This window comes from Hyperolius riggenbachi, chromosome 3 (genome assembly GCF_040937935.1).
Source record: "Hyperolius riggenbachi isolate aHypRig1 chromosome 3, aHypRig1.pri, whole genome shotgun sequence".
Lineage (NCBI taxonomy): Eukaryota > Metazoa > Chordata > Amphibia > Anura > Hyperoliidae > Hyperolius > Hyperolius riggenbachi.
In genome coordinates, this window is record NC_090648.1 from 54,012,687 (window position 1) to 54,034,886 (window position 22,200).

General features: G+C 45.2%; 1 protein-coding gene across 1 annotated transcript in view; it reads left to right on the forward strand.

The window, feature by feature from the left end:
- Nucleotides 1-22,200, forward strand: part of LOC137562610 (complement C3-like) — a 340,327-nt gene that overhangs the window by 63,055 nt on the left and 255,072 nt on the right. The window contains exons 11-12 of the mRNA XM_068274113.1: nt 2,302-2,448; nt 12,933-13,133. Coding sequence (XP_068130214.1) covers nt 2,302-2,448; nt 12,933-13,133 — 348 coding nt within the window. The remainder of the gene's footprint in view (nt 1-2,301; nt 2,449-12,932; nt 13,134-22,200) is intronic.

Below are 22,200 nucleotides of genomic sequence, written 5' to 3' on the forward strand. Positions count from 1 at the left end.
GGGAGCAGCCACATCTACCAGCGGCGCTCGCTCAGCTCCGCAGCAGTTCCAGATGCCCCGCAGTGTGTCCTGGAAAAGAGTGGATAGAGAAAGAGAGAGAGAAAAAGAGAAGGAATAGCTAAGAGAGAATGAGGAAAGAAGAGAGAAAACCAAAGCAAGAGGAGAGAGACAGAGGCAGAGTCCTTTTAGGGCCACAGGTTGAAACACCCTTGGGTACAGTCCGACAATCAGTCCGAAATGTGCCTATCCCTGTGGTCCGGTTCCCCGGGGTAGTGAGGTGGGCAGCTGATCTTCAGGGCTGGGTGGTGGTGCTCACAGACGCGCTGGAGGGAAGGGCAGCGGGTGATGCGGCGGGCGAAGGTTGATGACAAGCGCTCGAGAGGTCCAGATCTCCTCCTGCGCCTGGTGGGACCATGTGGGAGGGCCGGAGGCGGAGCAAAGATGGATCGAGGTGGGCCACTGATCCGGGGATGGGGCAATGGTGGTGCAGGCTGACACGGTCCTCAGCAGTGGCAGGACACAGTGCCACTGATAGTTCTCTCCAGTGCAGGTTGAGTGGAGGCAGCCTAGGCAGTGAGCAATGCTCGGCCGCATGGTGCTCTTCCTGCCCTCTTCCTGGCTGGATGATGCTCGGGCGGGCGGTGTTCCTGACGGTCCTGGCGGTGAATGGATGGGTCACAGAACTGAGCACTCTCGCAGCAGACGGTGCAGCACTGTGGGTGGCACTTTTTTTGGGGGGGGGCACCTGCCTGTCCGTGGGTGTGGGGGGCCGCTAAGCTGGAGGGGGTAGAGGGCAGGAAGGGGGTATTGGGCAAAGCGGTGGGGTCCCCCGATCTGCGCTCCCCCTCCAGCTTTAAAAAGTTAAGTAGCAGCCGCTACTAGTAAGAGGCAACGGGCGGGGATGATTCACCTCTTCCGCGTTCCAGCGTGCGCTCCAGTGTCATCACTTTCTGCAATGCTGCTCACTTACAATACAGTGGGCGGCATTGCAGGAAGTGACAACAGTGGAACGCACGCTGGATCGCGGAAGAGGTGAATCATCCCCGCCCGTTGCCTCTTACAAATAGCAGCGGCTACTTAACTTTTTAAAGCTGGAGGGGGAGCGCGGATCGGGGGACCCAGGCGAGGGAGGGGGGGTCCGACCCCCCTCCCCGCCGCTTTGCCCAATACTCCCTTTCTGCCCGCTACCCTCTCCAGCTCGGCGGCCCCCCACCCATGGCTTGAAGGGGGGCGATTTTGGCAAAAAGTCTAGGGCCAGCCCAGCTCCTGACCATTGGTCTCCCATAGGAAAACACTCGTTTTTGACGTAATTTAGTTTGAGAAGGTTCTGTGTTCCTATCGCAGATGCCCAGCAAAATTCAGCAAGGTCTGGCAGAATTGGATAGACTTCCCGGCTGCAATATGAGTGTGAAACACCTGAGCTGTCTTCATGATCATGTAAAGGGACCTTGAGCAGCGGCAAAAAAATGAAGATCCAGGCTTGCCTGGGGCTTCCTCCAGCCCCCCATAGCCCATGAGGTGCCTTGGTGTCTTCTGGGTCCCCTCCGTGTTCCTGCTGGAGGGTCCTTAAACCTGGTGACTTTAGCTGAAGTGGTGAATGTGCGATCCATCCAGGTACTCAACGCAACATCTCGCCCATTGCCATAAGGGTCCAGCCCATGTGGGGTTCAGTCTTTTGAGTATCGCGCATGCGCAGGATGTTCAGGCTGATGGGAGCAATGACGCGTGGACGGGCCGCGCATATGCTACTTTGGCAGGGTTCCACACCTAGCAGAGCAGCGAAGGGGACCCAGAGGACAAGGAGAGACCTAGCAAGCTATGGGGGACTGGAAGAAGCCACAGGTAAGTCCAGATTTGCCTTTTTTTACCTCTGGTCAGTTTCCCTTTAAATCTCTGTATCCTCGTGTTCCCTCTCCCATCAACCTAGCCCCCTGAGCCTATTGCTCATGTTAATTCCATGACATATCGTCATGGAAGTTTTCCTTTTTTCCCCTAGTCACAGGGCTCTTTCTTTGCGTTATATGACTAATTACTGTCTATCTGTTATTGTGTTATTGTACAGGTGTGTGCTCACTTACTCATGTAATAAAGTGTCTGTAGTTGTATCCATGACTATGACCAACGACTAATGTTTGCTGTCTGTATGGGGAGTTATTATAATGTTTGTCTGTAGTGTACTACTGTATGGCAACTGTGCTTCAGCCTGTGCAATATTCTGTTTTCTGTATAGTACAATGTCTATAATAAATCGAATTTAAAAAAATATTTAAAACTGTCACTGAAAAACATCTTTTGCTGCAGGTGTCCGTAACTAACCCAGATGGATCTCCAGCATCTGATGTCCCTGTGGTGATGGACTCGGAAGGAAAAGAAACAAAAACAAGGCAGGATGGAACCGCTGTACTGTATACCAATACTGGAGCAGGTTTAACATCTTTTAAAATAACGGTGAGTGTTCTGATTCAGGCCACTGTCCTCTAGTCCATTGTGTCTATGACTTTGCAGCAGTGAGTAGCAGCAACATGGCAATGCATGACCGCTATACATGGCTGCTCATTGATGCCCCAGCCTCATTAAACAAACAACCCGCTCAGAAAAACATCCCAAACAGTTAAAGGGGCACTATGGCGAAAAATGTTAAATATGTGCAAACATATTCAAATAAGAAGTACGTTTTTTTCAGAGTAAAATGAGCCATAAATTAGTTTTCTCCTATGTTGCTGTCACTTACAGTAGGTAGTAGAAATCTGACAGAAGCGACAGGTTTTGGACTAATCCATCTCTTCACACGGGGATTCTCAGGGATTTATTTATTTTCCAAAGCACTTAGTGAATGGCAGTTGCTTTGTCCAACTGCCAAAAAACTGTGTAGGGAGCAGGGAAGCTGGCCAGCATCATTGTTTAAATCCTTTTTAGGTAATATCTTTATAAAGAACAAAAGCCTTGCTGAGAATCCCCTATGAAGAGATGGACTAGTCCAAAACCTTTCACTTCTGTCAGACTTCTACTACCTACTGTAAGTGACAGCAACATAGGAGAAAAGTAATGTATGGCTCATTTTACTCTGGAAGAAGCGTACTTCTTATTTGTCTATGTTTGCACATATTTAACATTTTAAAAATTTTCGCCATAGTGCCCCTTTAACATTCAGCAAGAGAGTAAGGCCTTAAAACATTAAGACTGCTGACAGTCCATAGAAGACAGCTTACCAATAAGCAGGTTGAAACTCACAGTTTAAAGGGGCATACTGGAGAAAAATTATAAAATGTAAAAAAAAAACAAAAAACCATATGTAAACATACATACACTTGTCCCAAAGTAAATGCACTGTAATTGTAATTATCAGGAAGTAGTGAGAGTAAGCCGCACTGAAGTCAGACAGTGGCAAGTGGACTTTGCTTGGAGCCCGGCAGGTGAGGTGTTTTATGCAATGCGCCGCTATAGTGCTACAGTGGAAGGGGAGGTACAGAGGGAGGGTGACTGAAGAGAGGGGCCCCCCTATCCTGTGGCTAAGTCCAAGTGTGCCTGCGGCTCCCCCCCTCAATCACTGTGCCCTGGAGGACACCCCCCTTGCCCGCCCAGAGAAACGGGGCTGATTGCTGCAATTGTAATCTCTCTATTACCTATTTTTCCTTGGAGGAATAGGTATCTGCCCTCCACATATATCATTCATTTGGTGAGACATTTCAAATTCACAATTTGTGTGTAATAAAATTAAAATCCCTTTTGTTTTGCCCATAGATGATGGGGCATGGAAGCAGCAAATATTTATTTTTTCTTTATCAGGAAGAGCAAGTAGTTTTGAATCAGGATGATACCATTTATTGGCTAACTAAGAAGTCTTCTAAGTTAGCCAATAAATGGTATCACCCTAATTCAAAACGTCTTGCTTTTACTGATGGCTAACATGGTACAACACTCTACTGCATGTTTTAGGAAGGGGATAGATTTTGCTCTGAAGTGAGTTTCCCGAACTATTGCGATTGTCTCCTTTTCTTTATGCAATAATCTGAACATTGATGCTCTTTTTTCAGGAGTATTGAGTCCATTAATGGCCCAAGACATTATTTTGCAAGTTGATTTACCACCTTCAGAAACCTGGGCTCGTGGAATCCTTAAAAAGACCGGTATTCTTAGTCAATTGTGAGACTACAGGGAGAGACACCAGGGTTAGAATTTTAGGAGGATACGAGAGAGAGAGAGAGAGAGAGAAAGAGATACGAGAGAGAGACAGAGAGAGAGAGAGAGATGGACTTGAGGAACTAGAAGTCTGTGATCAACAACTCAGCCCACTTTTTGCAGGCGCTCAATGGGTAATCAGCCCCTTGTCGTCTCCAACAATCTTATAGAGTGGGATAGCTGGTGTGTTGAGGTACACAGTCTCTTGGGGACCAATGAAGGTGCCCAAACCTACTATGGTAACTGTGTGATTATAAACAATATAAACAAAAAGTTCAGCAAAAACAACAGCATAGGCTAAAACTTTAACCTGCCATATGTTGGTAATTCCATGAACCCTTGTGTTTGGACGTGGCATTAAGCATATCAGTTTAGCTTGTTTGAACAATAAGACCACTCTATTATGTAGACCCTTTATGCTTTCAATGTTCTATTGGGAGCATAAAGCAGCTATGTGTCTCATGCTTCCACCTGGATGACTCAGTTTCAGGAGACATATCTAAAATATGTTGCTCCCTTACAGGGTAGGTTGGGTTTCAGATGATCCCCTTCCAGTGCAATCACAGATCAGAGATCAGTTATTTTTTTATGTACCGCCAGGTGAGGTCAAACACTTATTAGGAAAATGATAGCGCTAAATACTCTTGGGATGAAACTGACTTCCATCTTCTGTGTGCTGGTCTGGAAATGGATCAGGATGCTTTTCGGGGTGGGGGTAAAGATAGAGTAGAGAGGATGGTGGGGGGGGGGGGGGGGACTCTAAGGATAGAGGATAGGCGAGAGTAGAAGAGAGTAATGCAATGTGTGGGGGGGACTATATGGAAATGACAATCTTATGTATATGGTTAGTTTTTGTTCTGGGTCACATAAGTATACTTTGATATAGCAATGTAAATCATGAACATTGCCTCATCAATAAGTAAATCTGGGCCTGAATTAAATGGATACATAGGTGGTTTGTTCTTGGAAAGCGATCTGCTGACCAGGGTTGTGCTATTCCCTAGTCCAGTGCTGTACTTATATGGGCTGGTAATTGTTATTGTATTTCCAATAGTATAATCAGTGGGTTATATAAACAGGGGTGCATTTAATCTTAGATTGGACTAGATTCCGGAGGGTACAAATGATAAAATGTATAGGTCACCGGAATCTCTGCCCGCTACAGTCCGTTATGTCAGTCATAAAGCTCTCAATAGGTGGCGCTCTCACGGCACCTCCTGCAAAGATAGATCTCAAGTTATTCTACCCTTTTTTGCCCATAAATTGGAAGTCTACACAGGTGCCAAATAAGTCATAACTTAATCTAAGGTATACTAATATTAAATTTTATAACCAGCACTTGAATAGCGCATAGGCTGACTTATCAGGCAGATAATTATGCAGGTGGATAAAGGCAGAAGTTGTAAGGTACTCAGATTGTCTCCAAGGTAAGGTGCTGAGGTGTATATTTTACCTAACAGCCCAAGTCAACTGTTCAGAGTAGTCTGCTCATTTCTTTCCCTTTTCAGCAACAAAAAGTTATCTTTATTTTTTGTTTTCAACTATTTTTTTGAAATTTTTAATTTTTAAAGAAAAAAGAGGTAACAATACATTAAGTAAACCAACTTTGGGGTACAGAAAAAAAGGGGAAATAGGGAAAAAGCATTAAAGATATAAACATCTCAGATATTCAATAATGCAGGAGGGAGAAAAAGTTATCTTTAAAGGGAACCTGAAGTGTGGAAAATAATTTTAAATAAACACATGACGTAGCTGCAAAAGAATATTACATACTTACCTCGACGTCAGTTCCTCTCAGAAGCTCACCGTTTTTTTTTCTACAGTGATCCCTTCCAATTCTGACAATATTCTGTCAGTACTGAAATATACCAGTTGCTGTCAATTATACCAGCCAGTTACAACTGAATGTGCAAGTTAATGTCCATGTTTCCCTATGGCTCAAGTGGATGATATTACAGTTTAACATTGTGCTGACCAGGAAGCTGTTAGGGAGTAATGGCCATTTTTAAAATGGAGGATGGAAAATTCCATTAATCACAGTGATCAAATGGGACGCAGGAGAGGAGAAAGAGATTGAGAAGTAGACTACACAGGAGGTAAGTATGACCTGTGGTTATTTTGACTTTTTATTTTCAGTTCAGGTTCTCTTTAAAGGACACCCGAGGTGACATGTGACATGATAAGATAGACATGTGTATATACAGTGCCAAGCACACTAATAACTAGGCTGTGTTCCTTTGTGTATTTCTCGGCCTGAAAGAGTTAAACATCAGGTATGCAAGTGACAGTTTCTACCCGAGTTAGGACCGGGTCAGACTATAGCATAACCCTCACTGATAAGAAATTACAGCCATAAAACATTTTCCTGGCAGTAAATGGCTTCTGAGAGCAGGAAAGAGACAAAAAGGGTCAATAATTCATAGATTTGATCTCTGGCATACTTCAATGCATGCTTCATTGGGCAGTGACAATGAAACAGTAAAAACTTAAAAACTAGATTGAAATATGAAATAAAACCATGGGATATCTAAAAAAAAGTCATTTTTAGGAGAAGGAGATTATATTGTTTTTCTCATCAGCTTATTTTCACCTCAGATGTGTTTTTAAACGGGAGCAGAGAATAAAAGGTGTCTTGCTCTTAAGAGAGTTCCAGTAGCTCTTTGTTAACTTATGCGAGTGATCCTGGGTACAGACAAGGGTTGTAAAAGACAGGGCCGGTTCTAACTATAGTGGGGCCCCGGGCAAAAGTAGGTTGGGAGGCCCCACTATCACTGCCCCACCCGCCACAGCAAATTCAACACTCAGGGCTAGGGTTGCACAGATACCCTCGATCACGGATTCGAGTGATCAGGATCACGGCTCCACCCACTTCCGGATTGGCCGTGATCATATCATAGTATCGGAATACCGATTCAAATGCGGTTTCAACTCGTGATTCCACATTGTATCCGGAATCACGAGTCGGAATCCGTGATTACCCATGATTACTTTAGCGGTTAATAGCAAAGCCTCCTTACATGCTAGAAACAACAAATTTGCAGGGTATGTTAAGTAGCACAGTGGGAACAAGAAGAAAAAAATTCAAAAAGACATTGGGCTTGATTCACAAAGCGGTGCTAACTGTTAGCACACCTGTGAAAACCCCCTTAGCACGTCTAACCAAGCTTTTCGCGTGTACTGCACAGAGCACAGGGTGCTCCGCGCGAAGTGCCCATTAAAGCCTATGGGACTTAGCGCGCGTAAAACTTTGCGCGCGCAAAGTTAGCGCGCGATCTGATTGAGAAATCCGGTGCTAACCTACTTAGCACCCTGGTTAGCGCGTCTAAAGACTTTACACGTGCTAAGTAGGTTAGCACCGCTTTGTGAATCAAGCCCATTATATTTTTTGAGAAAATCAATTTTAAACTTTCAATAAGAAAAAAAGTATACATTTAAATGTGGTAAATGACAGATAATGTAGCAACCTAACGGTATTGTAAATTTCCATATATCAAAAGAAAGAGCAGTGAATTTCATGACGGGGTTTCCAGGGGTTCCGTACGTAGTGCCCCTGGAAACCCCTCCGAAGTCACAACGTTTTGGACGGGGATCGCTATACAGCCACAATATGGCTGTATAAAGATGCCTGGCATCTTTTCCTATTTTTGGCAAAAAAAAATTAATGTTCAGAGTGTGGTAAATAAAAAAATGATGTGGGGTCCCCCCTCCCAAGACTCTTTAGCCCCTTGTCCCCAGGGGCATAACTAGGTGCCACCGGGCCCCCCTGCAGAAATACTGAGCGGGCCCCCCAAAACGACCCCGAGAGGGCCCCCCGCGGGGGCAGGTGCTGCAGGCCCTATTGTTATGCCAGTGTTTGTCCCCCATGCAGGCTGGGATAGCCAGAATGTGGAGCCCCAGCCGAGTGGGGCTACGCACCCTGAGCTATACCAGCCCACATGGTCCATGGTATGGGGCCCCGCCACTTGTCCAATCCATTCCCTGTCCCTGAGAATGGGCCATCAACGCTGGAGAGAGCCTCGGTGAGTAATATCCCCTTTGCTCAACTCACTCAACTCACAGCACCGCCCGGGTATAGGCAGGGAGGAAGGAAGGACAGAGAGAGGGGGGATTGGATGGGAGGGAGAGAGCAAGGATCAGATGAAAGGGAGGAAGAAGGATCAGAAGGGATGGGGGATTGGAAAGGAGGAAGGAAGGGAGGGGAGGACATGTCACTGCACTGCTCTGCCCCTCTGGCTCCATGTGGGCTTCCCTGGGACTGATGGATGTATACTGGCACACTGTGGGTAGCTAAGATCGCTACCCACAGTGTGCTAACAGGCATCCATCAGTCCTAGGTGAAGCCCGCAGAAGCAAAAAAAAGTGGAGACGGTGACACAGAGCAGCTAGAAATCTCCCTGGTGGCATGGACGCGTCATACCACTTTCAGCAAGTGTTTTAGCTGGACGAATCAGGTTCATCATTACTGCTAGGGAGGTTAATGTGCTGATCTCTCTGGGAATCCGCCTTTTCTATGTCCGAGATCCTGCCGGCAATTGCCATCATGAGTGTGCCTGCAGAGATGGTTGGTAGCTTTTATATCCGCCACGAGAGCCCCTATGCCCTTCATCGTTGGGGCCTGTCTCTTTTTACAAGAAAGCTCGATGGAGTGAGAGCTCTCTGGGGAATATCACATGGTGGCGCCATCTTAGGTATCTCAGAGCCTGTTTGTTTGCTTGTCTGCAAGTGGAATATCTTCAGAATATTCTTGTCTGGCTTCTTTTTTAAAGTTTTTGGGTTCACTTCGCTCGCCTTCTGCTTGGAGTTTCTCATGCTGCATAAAGAATCCCAGCTCCGCGGGTGTTAGAGCCAATTAGAGCTTTTAGCCAGGCACTCTCTTCTATGCTGCCTTCTCCATTCCGCACCAAGCCACGCCCCCTTGTTATATCTGTTCTTTGGCAAACGCAAGAACCTCCCTGTGTATCCTTGCGGCCTAACTCTCTCCCTCCCTTTGCTGAACAGACCCATCGCCCTGGAAACAGCTAAGTCACTTCAGCAGAAAGAGGGGGTAGAGTGAAGACACGCAGGCACAGAGAGATTCTTGCCTTTGCCGATGATGAGAGATAAGCATTCTTCTACTGCTCTCTGCTGTGAAAATCAATGATTTTACAAACAGGGACTACTTGGAAATGCTTTCACGTGTTATTTTATGTAACTAAAAGTAGTTACTGTAAATTTTTGTTTGGAGAGTAGAATCCCTCTAAGACAAAACCCCAAGCAGGAGGCAATCATGTAGCAGCAAGTAAACTATCTCTCCTGGATAAAGCATGTGAGGACATTGTGGTGGTTCAAGCACCATATAAAGCATATCAATTCAAAAAGACTACTCCTTTAAGTGCAACTTGTTTCTATCACCATTCCTTATCAGTCCAATGTTGGTTATTTTTGCAGAAGTACAGTATTTATTCCTCAATGCATAAGTCAACACAACATTTGACAATTGTTTCGGGGCCATGGAGGGTACCCTTCATCAGAAAGTGCACTGTCTGCACCTTCTGATGAAGAGGACCCTTTATAGCATGCAACACAATATTGCCCTTACTTCCGACAGCAAGGAGCACAAGTTACCCTATCACTGAGGCCCACAGCATTGGAGTAGATCAACCGTTACTACAGTTACTAATGGCAACACTCGTTAGTAATGCGCATTACCATAGCAACAGCCACACAACTCGAGTGGGTCGTGCAAATAGCATAACTCAAAGTACTTGCTGCTGAAAGTAAGGGTAATATTGCCATGTGCTGTCTGTGCACAGTATTAACACAATTTTGTGCAACAAACCCCTTGAGAGTAGTCATTCATTTAAAGGACCACTGTTGTGAAAATTTTACGATTTAAAATACATGTAAACACATGCAATGAAGAAGCATGTTTCTTCCAGAGTAAAATGAGCCATAAAATACTTTTCTCCTATGTTGCTTTCACTTACAGTAGGTAGTAGAAATCTGACATTACCGACAGGTTTTGGGCTAGTCCATTTCTGCATACGAGATTCTCAGCATGGCCTTTATTCTGTATAAAGACACTCCTTGAAAAGATTTTTAAAAAGATGCTGGCCAGCCTTCCTGCTCACTGCACAATTTTTTGGCAGATGGACAGAGCAACTGCCATTGTATTCAAGTGCTTTTGAAAATAAAGAAAATCCTGAGAATCCCCCATGAGGAGATGGGCTAGTCCAGTAATTTATGGCTTATTTTACTCTGGAAGAAACATACTTCTGTATAGACATCTGTATATGTTTACTGTAAATATATTTTACATTTTAATATTTTCACAACAGTGGTCCTTTAACCCCCTTGGCGCTATGATTCTTTCCGGATTTTAGGATTTAAAAGCGGTGCAATTTTTTTGCACCCTTTCAGATACGAAAACCGGGAAAAAATCACGCTGCCAGGGAGATCTGCAACAATTCTACAATCACTGACCTCCCTGGCTCCAGCGCTGCAGTTTTCCATCCATCCTCCAGGTGGCGCTGAAACTCTAAAGTGAAATTGTTGGCTGTCGTCATGACGACAGTTGGCGATCTCACCAGCAGAAAGCAGAGCCCCGGAGGAGAGGAAGAAGAATGGTGGCCGACGTCGGGATTCACAGCCTCCGGTGGCTACCCTAAGCAGAGGTCGGGATTACCGCTTTTAGCTGCGGTTTTCCACCCAGGAGGTTAAAATACCTAAGGATGTAAATGCTCTCAGAAACCTATCAACCTTGTATTCTAATGATGAGCTTTCGCTAACTCGATTGTAGAATCTGATGTTTCCGTATTGATCAAGTTTAACTTTAGAGGGAACGACATGTGTCATGATGAGATAGACATGTGTATGCACAGTGCCTAGCACACAAATAAATACTGTATGCTGTGATGCTTTTCTTCTTTCTCTGTCTGAAAGAGTTAATTTTCAGCTATGCAAATGACAGTTTTTCTCCCTATAAGGAATTACAGCCATTAAATACTTTGCTCTGCCAGGCGAGAATAGATTAAAAAAAGAGCACTCTAAAACACAGAGACAGACTGCTAATCAGCTGAGACAAAACTAGGTCTTTTCATGCCGCCACCACCGACGCCACCAGTCAGTGCGCATGCACGCCCACCTGTCAGCTGCGCGCGCGCACCCCCCGCACACATGTCCGCCCTGCTCCCTGACCCCGTCCTACTGTCCAAACGGCTGTCCGTCCAGCACATGCGCAGTAGCGCAACACATGGACACAGGGACAGGATGACACAGGGTCACCTGTGGTTTTATTATATAGGATCATGGGGTGTAACAATAGCCCCTGCAAGGGATGCAGCAGCAGGGGGGCCCTTAAGGGGAGAAGCCTGAGGGGGGGCCCTGGTTCTGGGGCCTTCCAGGGCCATTTTTAGGGGCAGGAGGGGGCTCAGCACAGGAACTGAAAGTAGCAGGCACAAACAAAAATGACACCCCCCCCTCACCTCGGGCTACTACCAACGCTCCCTCCCCCAACAATGACAGCTGGGGGGCCCCATCCAAAGTTTTGCAGGGGGGCCCAGTGACTTCTAGTTACGCCCCTGTAGGATGGAAGCAGGAAATTTGGGCGCATGAGGCAGGTGGACAAAAAGGGCGCCGCCATTCACTCCTATAATAAATATCGTTTAATGGGCTCCCAACAGGAAAAAAGGGCGAGAAAAATAACGTTTTACAAGCGGCGCCCGGAGACTTTTAGGGCTTGATTCACAAAGCGGTGCTAACCTACTTAGCACGTCTAAAGTCTTTAGACGTGCTAACCAGGGTGCTAAGTAGGTTAGCACCGAATTTCTGAATCAAATAATTCGGTGCTAACCTACTTAGCACCCTGGTTAGCACGTCTAAAGACTTTAGACGTGCTAAGTAGGTTAGCACCGCTTTGTGAATCAAGCCCTTAATGTTTTATAACTGCTTCTCATGATTACACATTATTTAATGATTTATAATTTTTTAAACATTATTTTTAAACGAAAAACAGTACAATATTTTTTTAAAACATGGGGGGTCTAGGGGCTAGGGTAGGTACAGGGACAGGGAGGGTTCTGTATGAGAGTAGGGTTAAGTATAGTTTTAGTAACATTCTTATTAATCTTTTATAAAACGTTATTATACATTTCACTTTTTAAACTTTTTAAACAGGGAAGATTAACATTTTTACAATTCCCGATTTCATAAACATTATTAAATGATTTATAACTTTATAAAACTTTATTTTTAAATGAAATATAGCACAATTTTTTTTAAACGTTATTCATGCTTATCGTTTAAAACCCTGCGGCCTCTTTTCCCGGCGCCCTTTTTTAACGTACGCGTATAGGATACCCTTCTCTTGGACATTACCCCTCCCCATGTGTTCCTCTCCCCACCCCTTAGAATGTAAGCCTATTTGGCAGGACCCTCCTTCTCATCTGCTCTTCTTCACCACCATTTCAACATGTCTGGCTTATGTATTTATCACCATTTCAAGTTCCGTGGTGTAGCTGTAAACGCTGTCTCACCTATCTATTGTACAGCTCTGTGTAATATTTTAGTGCTTTATAAATAAAGTATAATAAACACAACAATAATAATAATAATAATAATAATTTTATGTATTATTATTATTATTATTATTATTATTATTATTATTATTATTATTATTATTATTTTATATTGTATATGTATGTATTCATTTTTTTTCAATTGTGGCCCTTTAATCAGTCTCAGAAATATAATAAAAATGTTTTTTTTTCTTTAAGGCCTTAACAAAAGATCCGAAAATAGCTTCTGATCAACAAGCTTCTACGAGCATGATGGTCCAGGCATACAGCTCCCCTAATGGAGGTCACCTGCACATCAGCGTCCAGTCTACCAAAATAATACTGAATAATGATGTCGCAATAACGTTTACTGTCAGTGATAAAAGTGATCTTAGTAAGAACACAAGTATTTTTTATCTGGTAAGCTGATCATCAATATTCTCCACACTTAGGGATGGCCATGTCTAGGAGAACTCATGGAGAAGCATGTGATCAGCTTGATCAGCTGATAGATTTGCAAAGCTCTGATTTGCTGAGATCACATCCTGCTTTAGCACATGATCATGACTAGCCAATCAGAGACTTACATTTCTAACACCTGACCAAACTGAGTGAGCACATGCTTCTCCATGAGTTCTCCTAGACATGACCTTCACTACCCGCAATCTACTGTATTTGGTTGTTTTGAAAGTTGCTTTACATGATCTCTTGTGTTATTTTATTTATTTATTTTTTTACCTTACTTTGTAAATATTTCTGATAAAGGCTATAAATGGGAGGTGGTGTTCCATCACGGAGAACTGAGTGAGAAACGTTTCTCTAGACATGAGGGGCCTGATGCACGAGGCGGTAATAAAATTGCTGGTACTAATGGGAGCCGAGTACAGCGCGTTGGGCAATAAGCATGATCCGCTGTACATAAATAACACAAGTGTTGCTATGGTAACACACATTACGAAAGTAGCAAAACACAAGTTACCACAGAAACACAAGAGTTTCTCATGTACTGAGGGTTGTTCTTGTTGTTTTAATGAGGGAAAAAAGACGTGCAGCGGCAAGTTCCATTGCAAACAGGAGCTTCTTTATTTTAGTAAGAGGAATTCACTTCAGTAAATCATGCCCAAGCATTTAGCTTACTCAACAGATCTTGGGATGTATTCATGTAGTCCGTGATAAAAGATCTGAGGTGAGCGTAATAAGGGGCGGGGGAGAGTAGTGGCCGGTCACGACGCCTGTTTCACGTGTAACACGCTTGCTCATGGGGGAGAGGGCTGGGGGGGGGGGGGGGGCAGGCACAGGAAGAAAGCAAGCACTATGCAAGGGAAACACAAAGCAAACCGTGTATATATGGGATACGAGCAAAACATGCTTATAATAAAGTGAATTGGAAACCAACGGATGCTGCAGAAAAAAGAGAGGAATTAAGGAAGGGCTGAACAGCATTCAAGGCACATGTAATCCTTAGCGCCCACTAGAGGCTTGATGGTAAACCTACAGTAGTAGGTAATCTCTACCAAAAAAAAATCGTCCAAACTTTATTTTTTACTTATACCTTAAAGAGAAACTCCGACCAAAAATTGAACTTTATCCCAATCAGTAGCTGATACCCCCTTTTACATGAGAAATCTATTCCTTTTCACAAACAGACCATCAGGGGGTGCTGTATGGCTGATATTGTGGTGAAACCCGTCCCACGAGTAACCCCTCCCACAAGAAAAGTTCGAACTTTTGTGGGAAATAGCTGTTTACAGCTGTGCCAAAAACCATGCAGCAGCTACATCACCTGCCAGCAATAAAATATTCACTGGAGTTCCTCTTTAAGGGATCCAAATGTAAAAATATAGAATGGAAAGCTAACAACTGTTATTATACTAACATTAGCTGAACCAATAAATGGTCAATACATACTGGGGTCAGCCCACCAGGTCCACAGAATAAAAAATGTGCACACTATAGAACAAGGTTAAATAGGCAATCCATAAAACGTAGCCATTCGATCCTCAATAAGATTGCACTGGGAGGAAGCAAGGAACCCACATTTTGGTTCTCATGTTCTTCCTCCTTGAAAAAAAAGATTAGATTAAAACATTCCACCATAGACACACAGATCAATTATTATTGAACTGTGGTACAATTAGTGCATCTAATAAAGCACTAGGAATGATCAAGGATATGCAAATATTTCTGAGTTTATGTAAATGTATGTACATTTTTATATGCAAAATATATGCAGCTTGAAAATGGACCAATCAAGTCCCACCTTCAAATTGTTTAAATTGATTGGTCCATTTTGAAGCTGCATATATTTGCATAAACATTTAAACATATTTGCATAAATTCAGAATGATTTGCATACCATTGATCATCCACTATAAAGCTCGGAGTGGCTCACACCCTCAAGCATTGACCAATAAAGTAGAACATGAATAGGGGGAATGGGAGGAATGGGGAAAGGGAAACCATCGTGGGAGATGGGAGGACAAGAAAAAGAGAACAGGACAGATCAAACCAACAAAACATTCTGGAAGGTCAGTCCTCTCTAAATCACTAACACAGTATATCTCTATTACGATGTGTAATTACGCATAGGCGTAATTTCTGCTCATCACTAGCCATTTCGACTTTATCCTTGCGTCCTAGAGGTCCCATGGCATCTGCATTCAGAATCCTTCTGGATTCCCTCCTTAAAGGGAAGGTTCAGGGAGTGGGAAAAAAAAATAAAATCCATATCCACTTACCTGGGGCTCCCTCAAGCCCGTGGCAGGCAGGAGGTGCCCTCGCCGCCGCTCCGGAGGCTCCCGGTGGTCTCCGGTGGCCGCCCCGACCTGGCCCGGCTGCTCTTCGGGCTCTTCTGCGCTCCAATCTGCGCCTCACGCGGGCGCGCTGACGTCATTGCATGTCCTCCGGGCTGTACTGCGCAGGCTCAGTAGTTCAGTAGTTCTGCACCTGCGCAGTACAGCTCGGAGGACGTCCGATGACGTCGGCGTGCCCGCGTGGAACGCAGAAGAGCCCGTCGTTGGAGCGCAGAAGAGTCCGACCTGGCAGCCGGCCTGGCCAGGTCAGGTCGGCCACCGGGAGCCTGCGGAGCGGTGGCGAGGGCACCTCCTGCCTGCCACGGGCTGGAGGAAGCCCCAGGTAAGTGGATATGGATTTTTATTTATTTTTTTCCCACTCCCTGAACCTTCCCTTTAACAACAAATTCTTACAATCTCCTCATCTATTCACGGTCATAACTTGTTCCAAACCCATGACGTAGACACATGAAGGGCCCTCTGCATGTACTGACCACACATGTCCCATAACTCTTGTGCAACCCGTTTGTGATTTCACTGATTCATGATTCTTTATGATTTTTGCATTCACTGGCCTCAGTTTTCCCTATATAAAAATAGCCAAAAGGGCATTGCAATGCGTATACAATGTAGGGAGTGTAATTGGGCTTAATTGTACATTCTTGTCAACACATAATTGATCACAAATTTTACAAAGCCTGCACTTGAAATTTCCTACTGGTCTACTCATGTTGAGCCAAGTGGTAGCTTCAGGAGATTTATACTCACTTCTAACCAAATGACTGGCCAGAGTCGGCTGTGTGACCATAGCTGTGGAAAAAGCATCGTCGCTGCTAATTGGCTGCCTGCAAAGGCACCAATAAGCAAGGGGAGGAGACCGAACAGCGCGGCCGCGCTCAAACTGAACCCGAACACGCCAATGTTCGAGGAATAACGAACAGTGCCGAGCACTGTTCGATCAACACTAATTGCCGTGTGCTTCCTGCACCTTATTGGCAATATTTTTTTTTTCTGTTGCATCAGAACAGGGATCAGGAACCTTTTTGGCTGAGAGAGCCATAAAAGCCACATATTTTAAAATGTAGTTCCTTGAGAGCTATACAATAGGTTTCAAACTGGGACAGTAGGGCTCCCGTCCCTGTTGCCATGGTGATGTGTATACAGTTGATCCGCCGGGCAGCGGAAGTGTCAGACACATCTTCAACTTCTCTTGGGTTACAGCAACACCAGCGATTTCCCCGAGAGCCAGACAGGAGAAATACCGACTAACAGCTTGCACAATTAGCTAGCTGACTTGGGGGTTGATTTACTTTGTAAGACGAGATCCCCGCACTTTGGCCCAATAGGCTGCCCGTCAAGTGACAGGCAGCCTAATTGGGCCAATCAAAGTGTGGGGATCTCGTCCTACAAAGTCACAAGGTCCAGAGTGGGACAACTGGTGCATCCGTTAGTTCTGGGGTAGCACGAGTAAGTTAGCAGTGCATGCTACAGCAGTAGTGTGTCTACTTTGAAAATTGTACCTGCGCCTCCACACTAAGCTGTGCTGCTTGAGCTGTGTAGCTTAGTGAATGAACCCCTACTGATTTGTCTGTGAGCCAGATGTAGCCATCAAAAGAGGCACATGTGGCTCCAAAGCCATAGGTCCCCTTCCCCTGCTTTAGAAGGTTAACACAGTTCAATAGAAACCACAAACAGTATGTTCCAACCCTATTGCACAAAAAAAAAAAAGTAAAATTGGATCATCAATTGGGCCTCACGGCTATCCCCTGCATAGCCGTGGCTTTTAAAGAGGAACTGTAACCAAAATAACATAATGAATACAATTGTTGTGTTGTTTTTTTTTCTTATTATTATTATTTATTAATCTTTACTTATTTATGAATTGCTCTGTGTTTGCCCATTGCAAAATCTTTCCTCACCCTGACTTACTTCCTGAAATGTATCACAGATGGCAAAAACTTTACTGCTGGCAGGCGATTTCTGCAGAATGTCCCTTTACTGAAAGTTCTACCGCCAGTACAAAAACATTACTGGTCTCCCAGAATGCTTAGGGGGGGGGGGAGTTCTGCATAATAATCAGCCTAGGCTAAGCATCAGTGGGCAGGGCTACATACCAATATACATGGATGGATTTCAGGCAAGGCCACAAAGGCCACGGCCTAGGGCACCAGGAAGCAAGGGGCAGGTTGGCACACTCATGCAGTCAAGCTGCCAACCATGTGACCCGCAGTCGGGGAAGTGTCTGGGAGGGTATGAAGGGGCAGCAAACACGTGTAGCATATTGTCTGTGACCTGAGCTGTCACTCATCACCGTCAGCCGCTCTTCGAGTCCAACTCCGCCCTCTATCCAGCTCCAACCTATCAGAGTGGAAAGCATTGCTATGGCCCATAGATGGAAAAAAAATTATAACCATTCGATCCACAAAACAGATTGATAAAACTATTCACAAATCAGTCATTTGTAGACGATTGGCACACTCAGCACTGTCCAATTCAATCAATTGGAAGGTTGAACGCTCAGTAAAATTGTATCATTAATAAGCATCTTTAAAGGAATCATCAGCCAAATTATAAAAAAGCCGATTTTACTTACCTGGGGCTTTCTCCAGCCCCTAGCAACTGGCATGTCCCACGCCGCAGCTCCGCTCTCGGCAGCCGGCCAGGGGTCCCCGCACACAGGGCCGGATTACCGGCCAGGCAACAAAAGCAGTTGCTTGGGGCCCCCATTCAGAGTCAAAGGGGCCCCATCAGCACATAAACCAGCCCTCGCCATCCTGTCAGCGGTGGCTGGATGGTATAATGGTTAAAGGGACTCTGAGCAGTGCAGTAACTATGGAAAGATGCATATCATTTTAAAGCTCTCTTTCTCTTCTTTCCAATGATATATAAACCACCACCCTATGCCTTTTAGTTTTCGCTATTTTCGCGATCGAAATAGCGGCCATGGCAATTTCGATAGAAAAAATAGCGAAAACTAAAAGGTGTAGGGTGGCAGTTTATCTATCATTGGAAAGAGGAGAAAGAGGGCTTATAAATGATATGCATCTTTCCATAGCTACATTGTATTACACAGGACAACTTTTCTCCAAAGTCGGCAGCTCGATTCAGCACATTGCAATGAAATATAAGGAACCCAGGTGGATATAATTACTAGCATCATGCTGGTAGGTGTGAGGATGTAATTAGTTGTGGGTATGCTTAAAGGCATACCCACAGGCACTGCTCGGAGTCCCTTTAAGGGCTCTGCCTCTGACACAGGAGACCAGGGTTCGAATCTCTGCTCTGCCTGTGCAGTAAGCCAGCACCTATTCAGTAGGAGACCTTAGGCAAGTCTCTCTAACACTGCTACTGCCTATAGGGCGCCTCCTAGTGGCTGCAGCTCTGGCGCTTTGAGTCCGCCAGGAGAAAAGCGCGATATAAATGTTATTTGTCTTGTCTTGTCAAATGATGCCGTGTGCTGCTGATTGTCTTCAGAGCCAGGCTCTCCTCCTAGGCCCCCCTCCTGCTACTGTGCGCTCTGCCACTGCCCACCCCTCCCTCCCTTCCCACAGAGAACCACAGCTGCAGCAAGAATGATAGCAGCAGATGGCAAACGCTCACTCACCTATCCATGATCCAAGCGATAGAGATCCCGTCATCTGAAACCCATCTGTCTCTTCTACAGTGCAGCCGCTCGCTCTGAACTTCCTGATTCTCAGATCAGACAGGAATTAGGAAGTAGTAATAGCAGTGGTAACAGAGCGGCAGCACTCTAGAGGAGACAGATGGGCTCCGGATGACGGGACCTCTATTGCTTGTATCGCAATAGGTGAATGTGAGTCATCTGGTGCTGTCATTCTCCCCCGCTGCGGCTGCCTTCTCTGCTGGACTATCGTATTCACTGGGATGGAGGCTGCATGGTGGCTGTCTAGTTTGGGAGGAAATCGGTTGTTCGGTGGTGGGGGTGATTATGTAATTCTGTCTGGGGGCGGCTTCCGGTTTGGTGGTGTCCAGAGCTTTCTGCTATTGCCAGGCTGGAGATAAAGGGGGAAAGTGCTGCTGCGGTGATATCTGGCGCCCTCTTCACAGGGGTGCCCCAGCCCCTGAGTGCAAATGTCCCAGCCATTCATCTCTCACTCTGCATTTTGCCGCTGCTATTCCCTGCATTGTGCACCCACAGAGGAAAGCGGGATGTTGCCCATAGCAACCCGTAGCTCGGCTGCCCCGGTGTGTGCGGCATGTTGCTGTGCAGCTGCATCTTCTGTTTCTATTACGACATGATGGGGGGGGGGGGGCAAATCAGTTACTTTGCTTAGGGCACCATTTAGCCTTAATCTGGCTCTGCCCGCACGGTGTCTCAGCAGGCGTCCTCTCCTGCGCCTGCGCCACAGTCAATCAAGCCCACGTTGTCCGCGGTAGTAGTCCGCAGTAGTTCTGCACCTACGCAGTATGCCGTGCACAACGTGGGCTGCTTCACGCAGGCACAGTAAGGATGACCTCAAGGTCGTCCTCTGCACCGTGCGGAGACCCCGGGCCAGCGGCGGAGAGCGGAGCGATCAGCGTGGGACAGTCAGCTGCAAGGGGCTGGAGAAAGCCCCAGGTAAGTACATCAGCTTTTTTATAATTTAGCTGATGATTCCTTTAAATACATTGATTACTGGGACCAATAAAAGTGTTATTGTGGTAAGGGTTTGCTGTTTGTCAGGGGGCAGCTGGTGGTAGCGGCCTTGGGTGGTAAAAAGTACAAACCCAGCCCTGCCAATACAGTAATATATATCAATCAGTGGTGGGCCGAAAATTCGCAATTACGCATCGTAATCGTAATGCGAAATTTCAAAATCGTAATTAATAGTAGTATTTCAAAATTTTGCGTAATTTTCACGAAATTTTGTGTAATTCTGTGCCGACTTTAGTTAATAGCACAGCCCCCATATATGCTATTGCTACCAAAATTGCTACATATGTTAAGCAGAATAGTGGGTATGAGTCACAAAAAAAATGTTTCAAAAAGACCTTGTAGTTTTTGAGAAGCTCTATTTTAAAAATGCAAAGAAAAATGGTTATTAAACTGTCATTTTTCGAAGTTTAAAAAACCTTTTTTACTTGCATTTTTAAAATCGAGTTTCTCAAAAACTATAAGGTCTTTTTGCAAAATTCTTTTTTGACTTTTACCCAAGATTCTCCTAAACACATGTAGCAATTTTGATGTCAATAGCATGTATGAGGGTTTTGCTGTTTTATGCGAAATTACGAATGACTACACAAAATCAATTGAATTTGCAAATCGTAATTATGTATAAGCGTAATTGCAAAAATGTATGCGAAATTTAGTGAAATCATAATTTGTTAAGCTTGGCGGTAATGACGAGCTCAGCTCGTCCATAACTGCCGCAGTGGATATCTCCGGCCCCTGTGGGCCGATTTTGATAATTTTTTTTAATAGACACAGCTAGCACTTTGCTAGCTGTGTGTGGGGTCCGATCGCTGCGCTCCGCGGCGATTCGCTGCTGGCGGCGGCGTAAGGGAGTCCCCCTCGCCCAGACCCCTTTCACAGCCTGGCCAATCAGTGCCAGGCTGTGCTATGGGGCTCGATCGGACACCCCCCGACGCCATGACGTCATCCCGATCTTGGCCATGGCGATGAGGGTAGCCGAGCAGAAAATCCCATTTACAACGGGATTTTCTGCTTGCTGTAATAGCCGGCTGCGATCGGACTAGATGGGCAGAATCGCCCTCTAGTGGTAAATCATGTAGCTAACTTTGTTAGCTACAATGATTCAGAAAAAAAAAATGAAAAAAACTGTCCGCATGCCACAATTTTAATGTAACACCAGGGTGGTTAAAATCATCACTAGTAAAAGGAAGTGTTTCACCTTAGTGTGTGGATCAGCTGGTGTAGGATTCCAAGGCAATGAAAATCCAGTATTAGAAAGGAGGAATCCGCACAACAGTCTTCAGGAACAAAGCAGCAAGTTTACTGTCCCATTACACACACATGCAATAAAGATCTAACTAAATGGTCGATGATCGTTTTGAGGCCCCTGGGGTCCCCTTTGTCAAGGCATAGGACACAAAAAACATGTACATTGGCCCTAAAACGATCGTCGGCCATTTGGTCAGATCTTTATTGCATGTGTATAATGGGACAATAAACTTCCTGCTGTTGTGCGAATTCCTCCTTTCTGATACTTGACACCTGTATGGGCGCTTTGCTATTCACAGCCAAAGTTGGCACAAAATTACACAGAAATTGCGTGAAAATTCATGTGAAATTACGAATAATTATTCAAAATCAATTGAATTTACAATTTGTAATTACATATAAGCGTAATTGCAAAAAATTCCACAACATTTTGTGCAATCGTAATCGGCTGATTACGATCATCATTGCTCAGGATCCATTGCTAAGTACGGCCCACTTTCACATCGGGGCCGCGCAGCTCCTCTTCCTGAGTCATGGACATTTATTAGACACGTAAGCCTGTCCACGCATGTGCAATAGCGCGAAGCCCTCAGCTTACAGTGCATGCGCGGGTGGACCTGCACGTCTAATGCGCGTCCATGAATCAGGAAGAGGAGCTGCGCTGCCTCGATTAACAATAATACCTTATCGCTAATCTCCAGGAAGCCGTACTCAGTGACGGGGGACATCAGACCACCGAGGGAAGCCTCAATAACAACAATAATATTTCTATAGCGCTTTTCTCCCTGGGGAC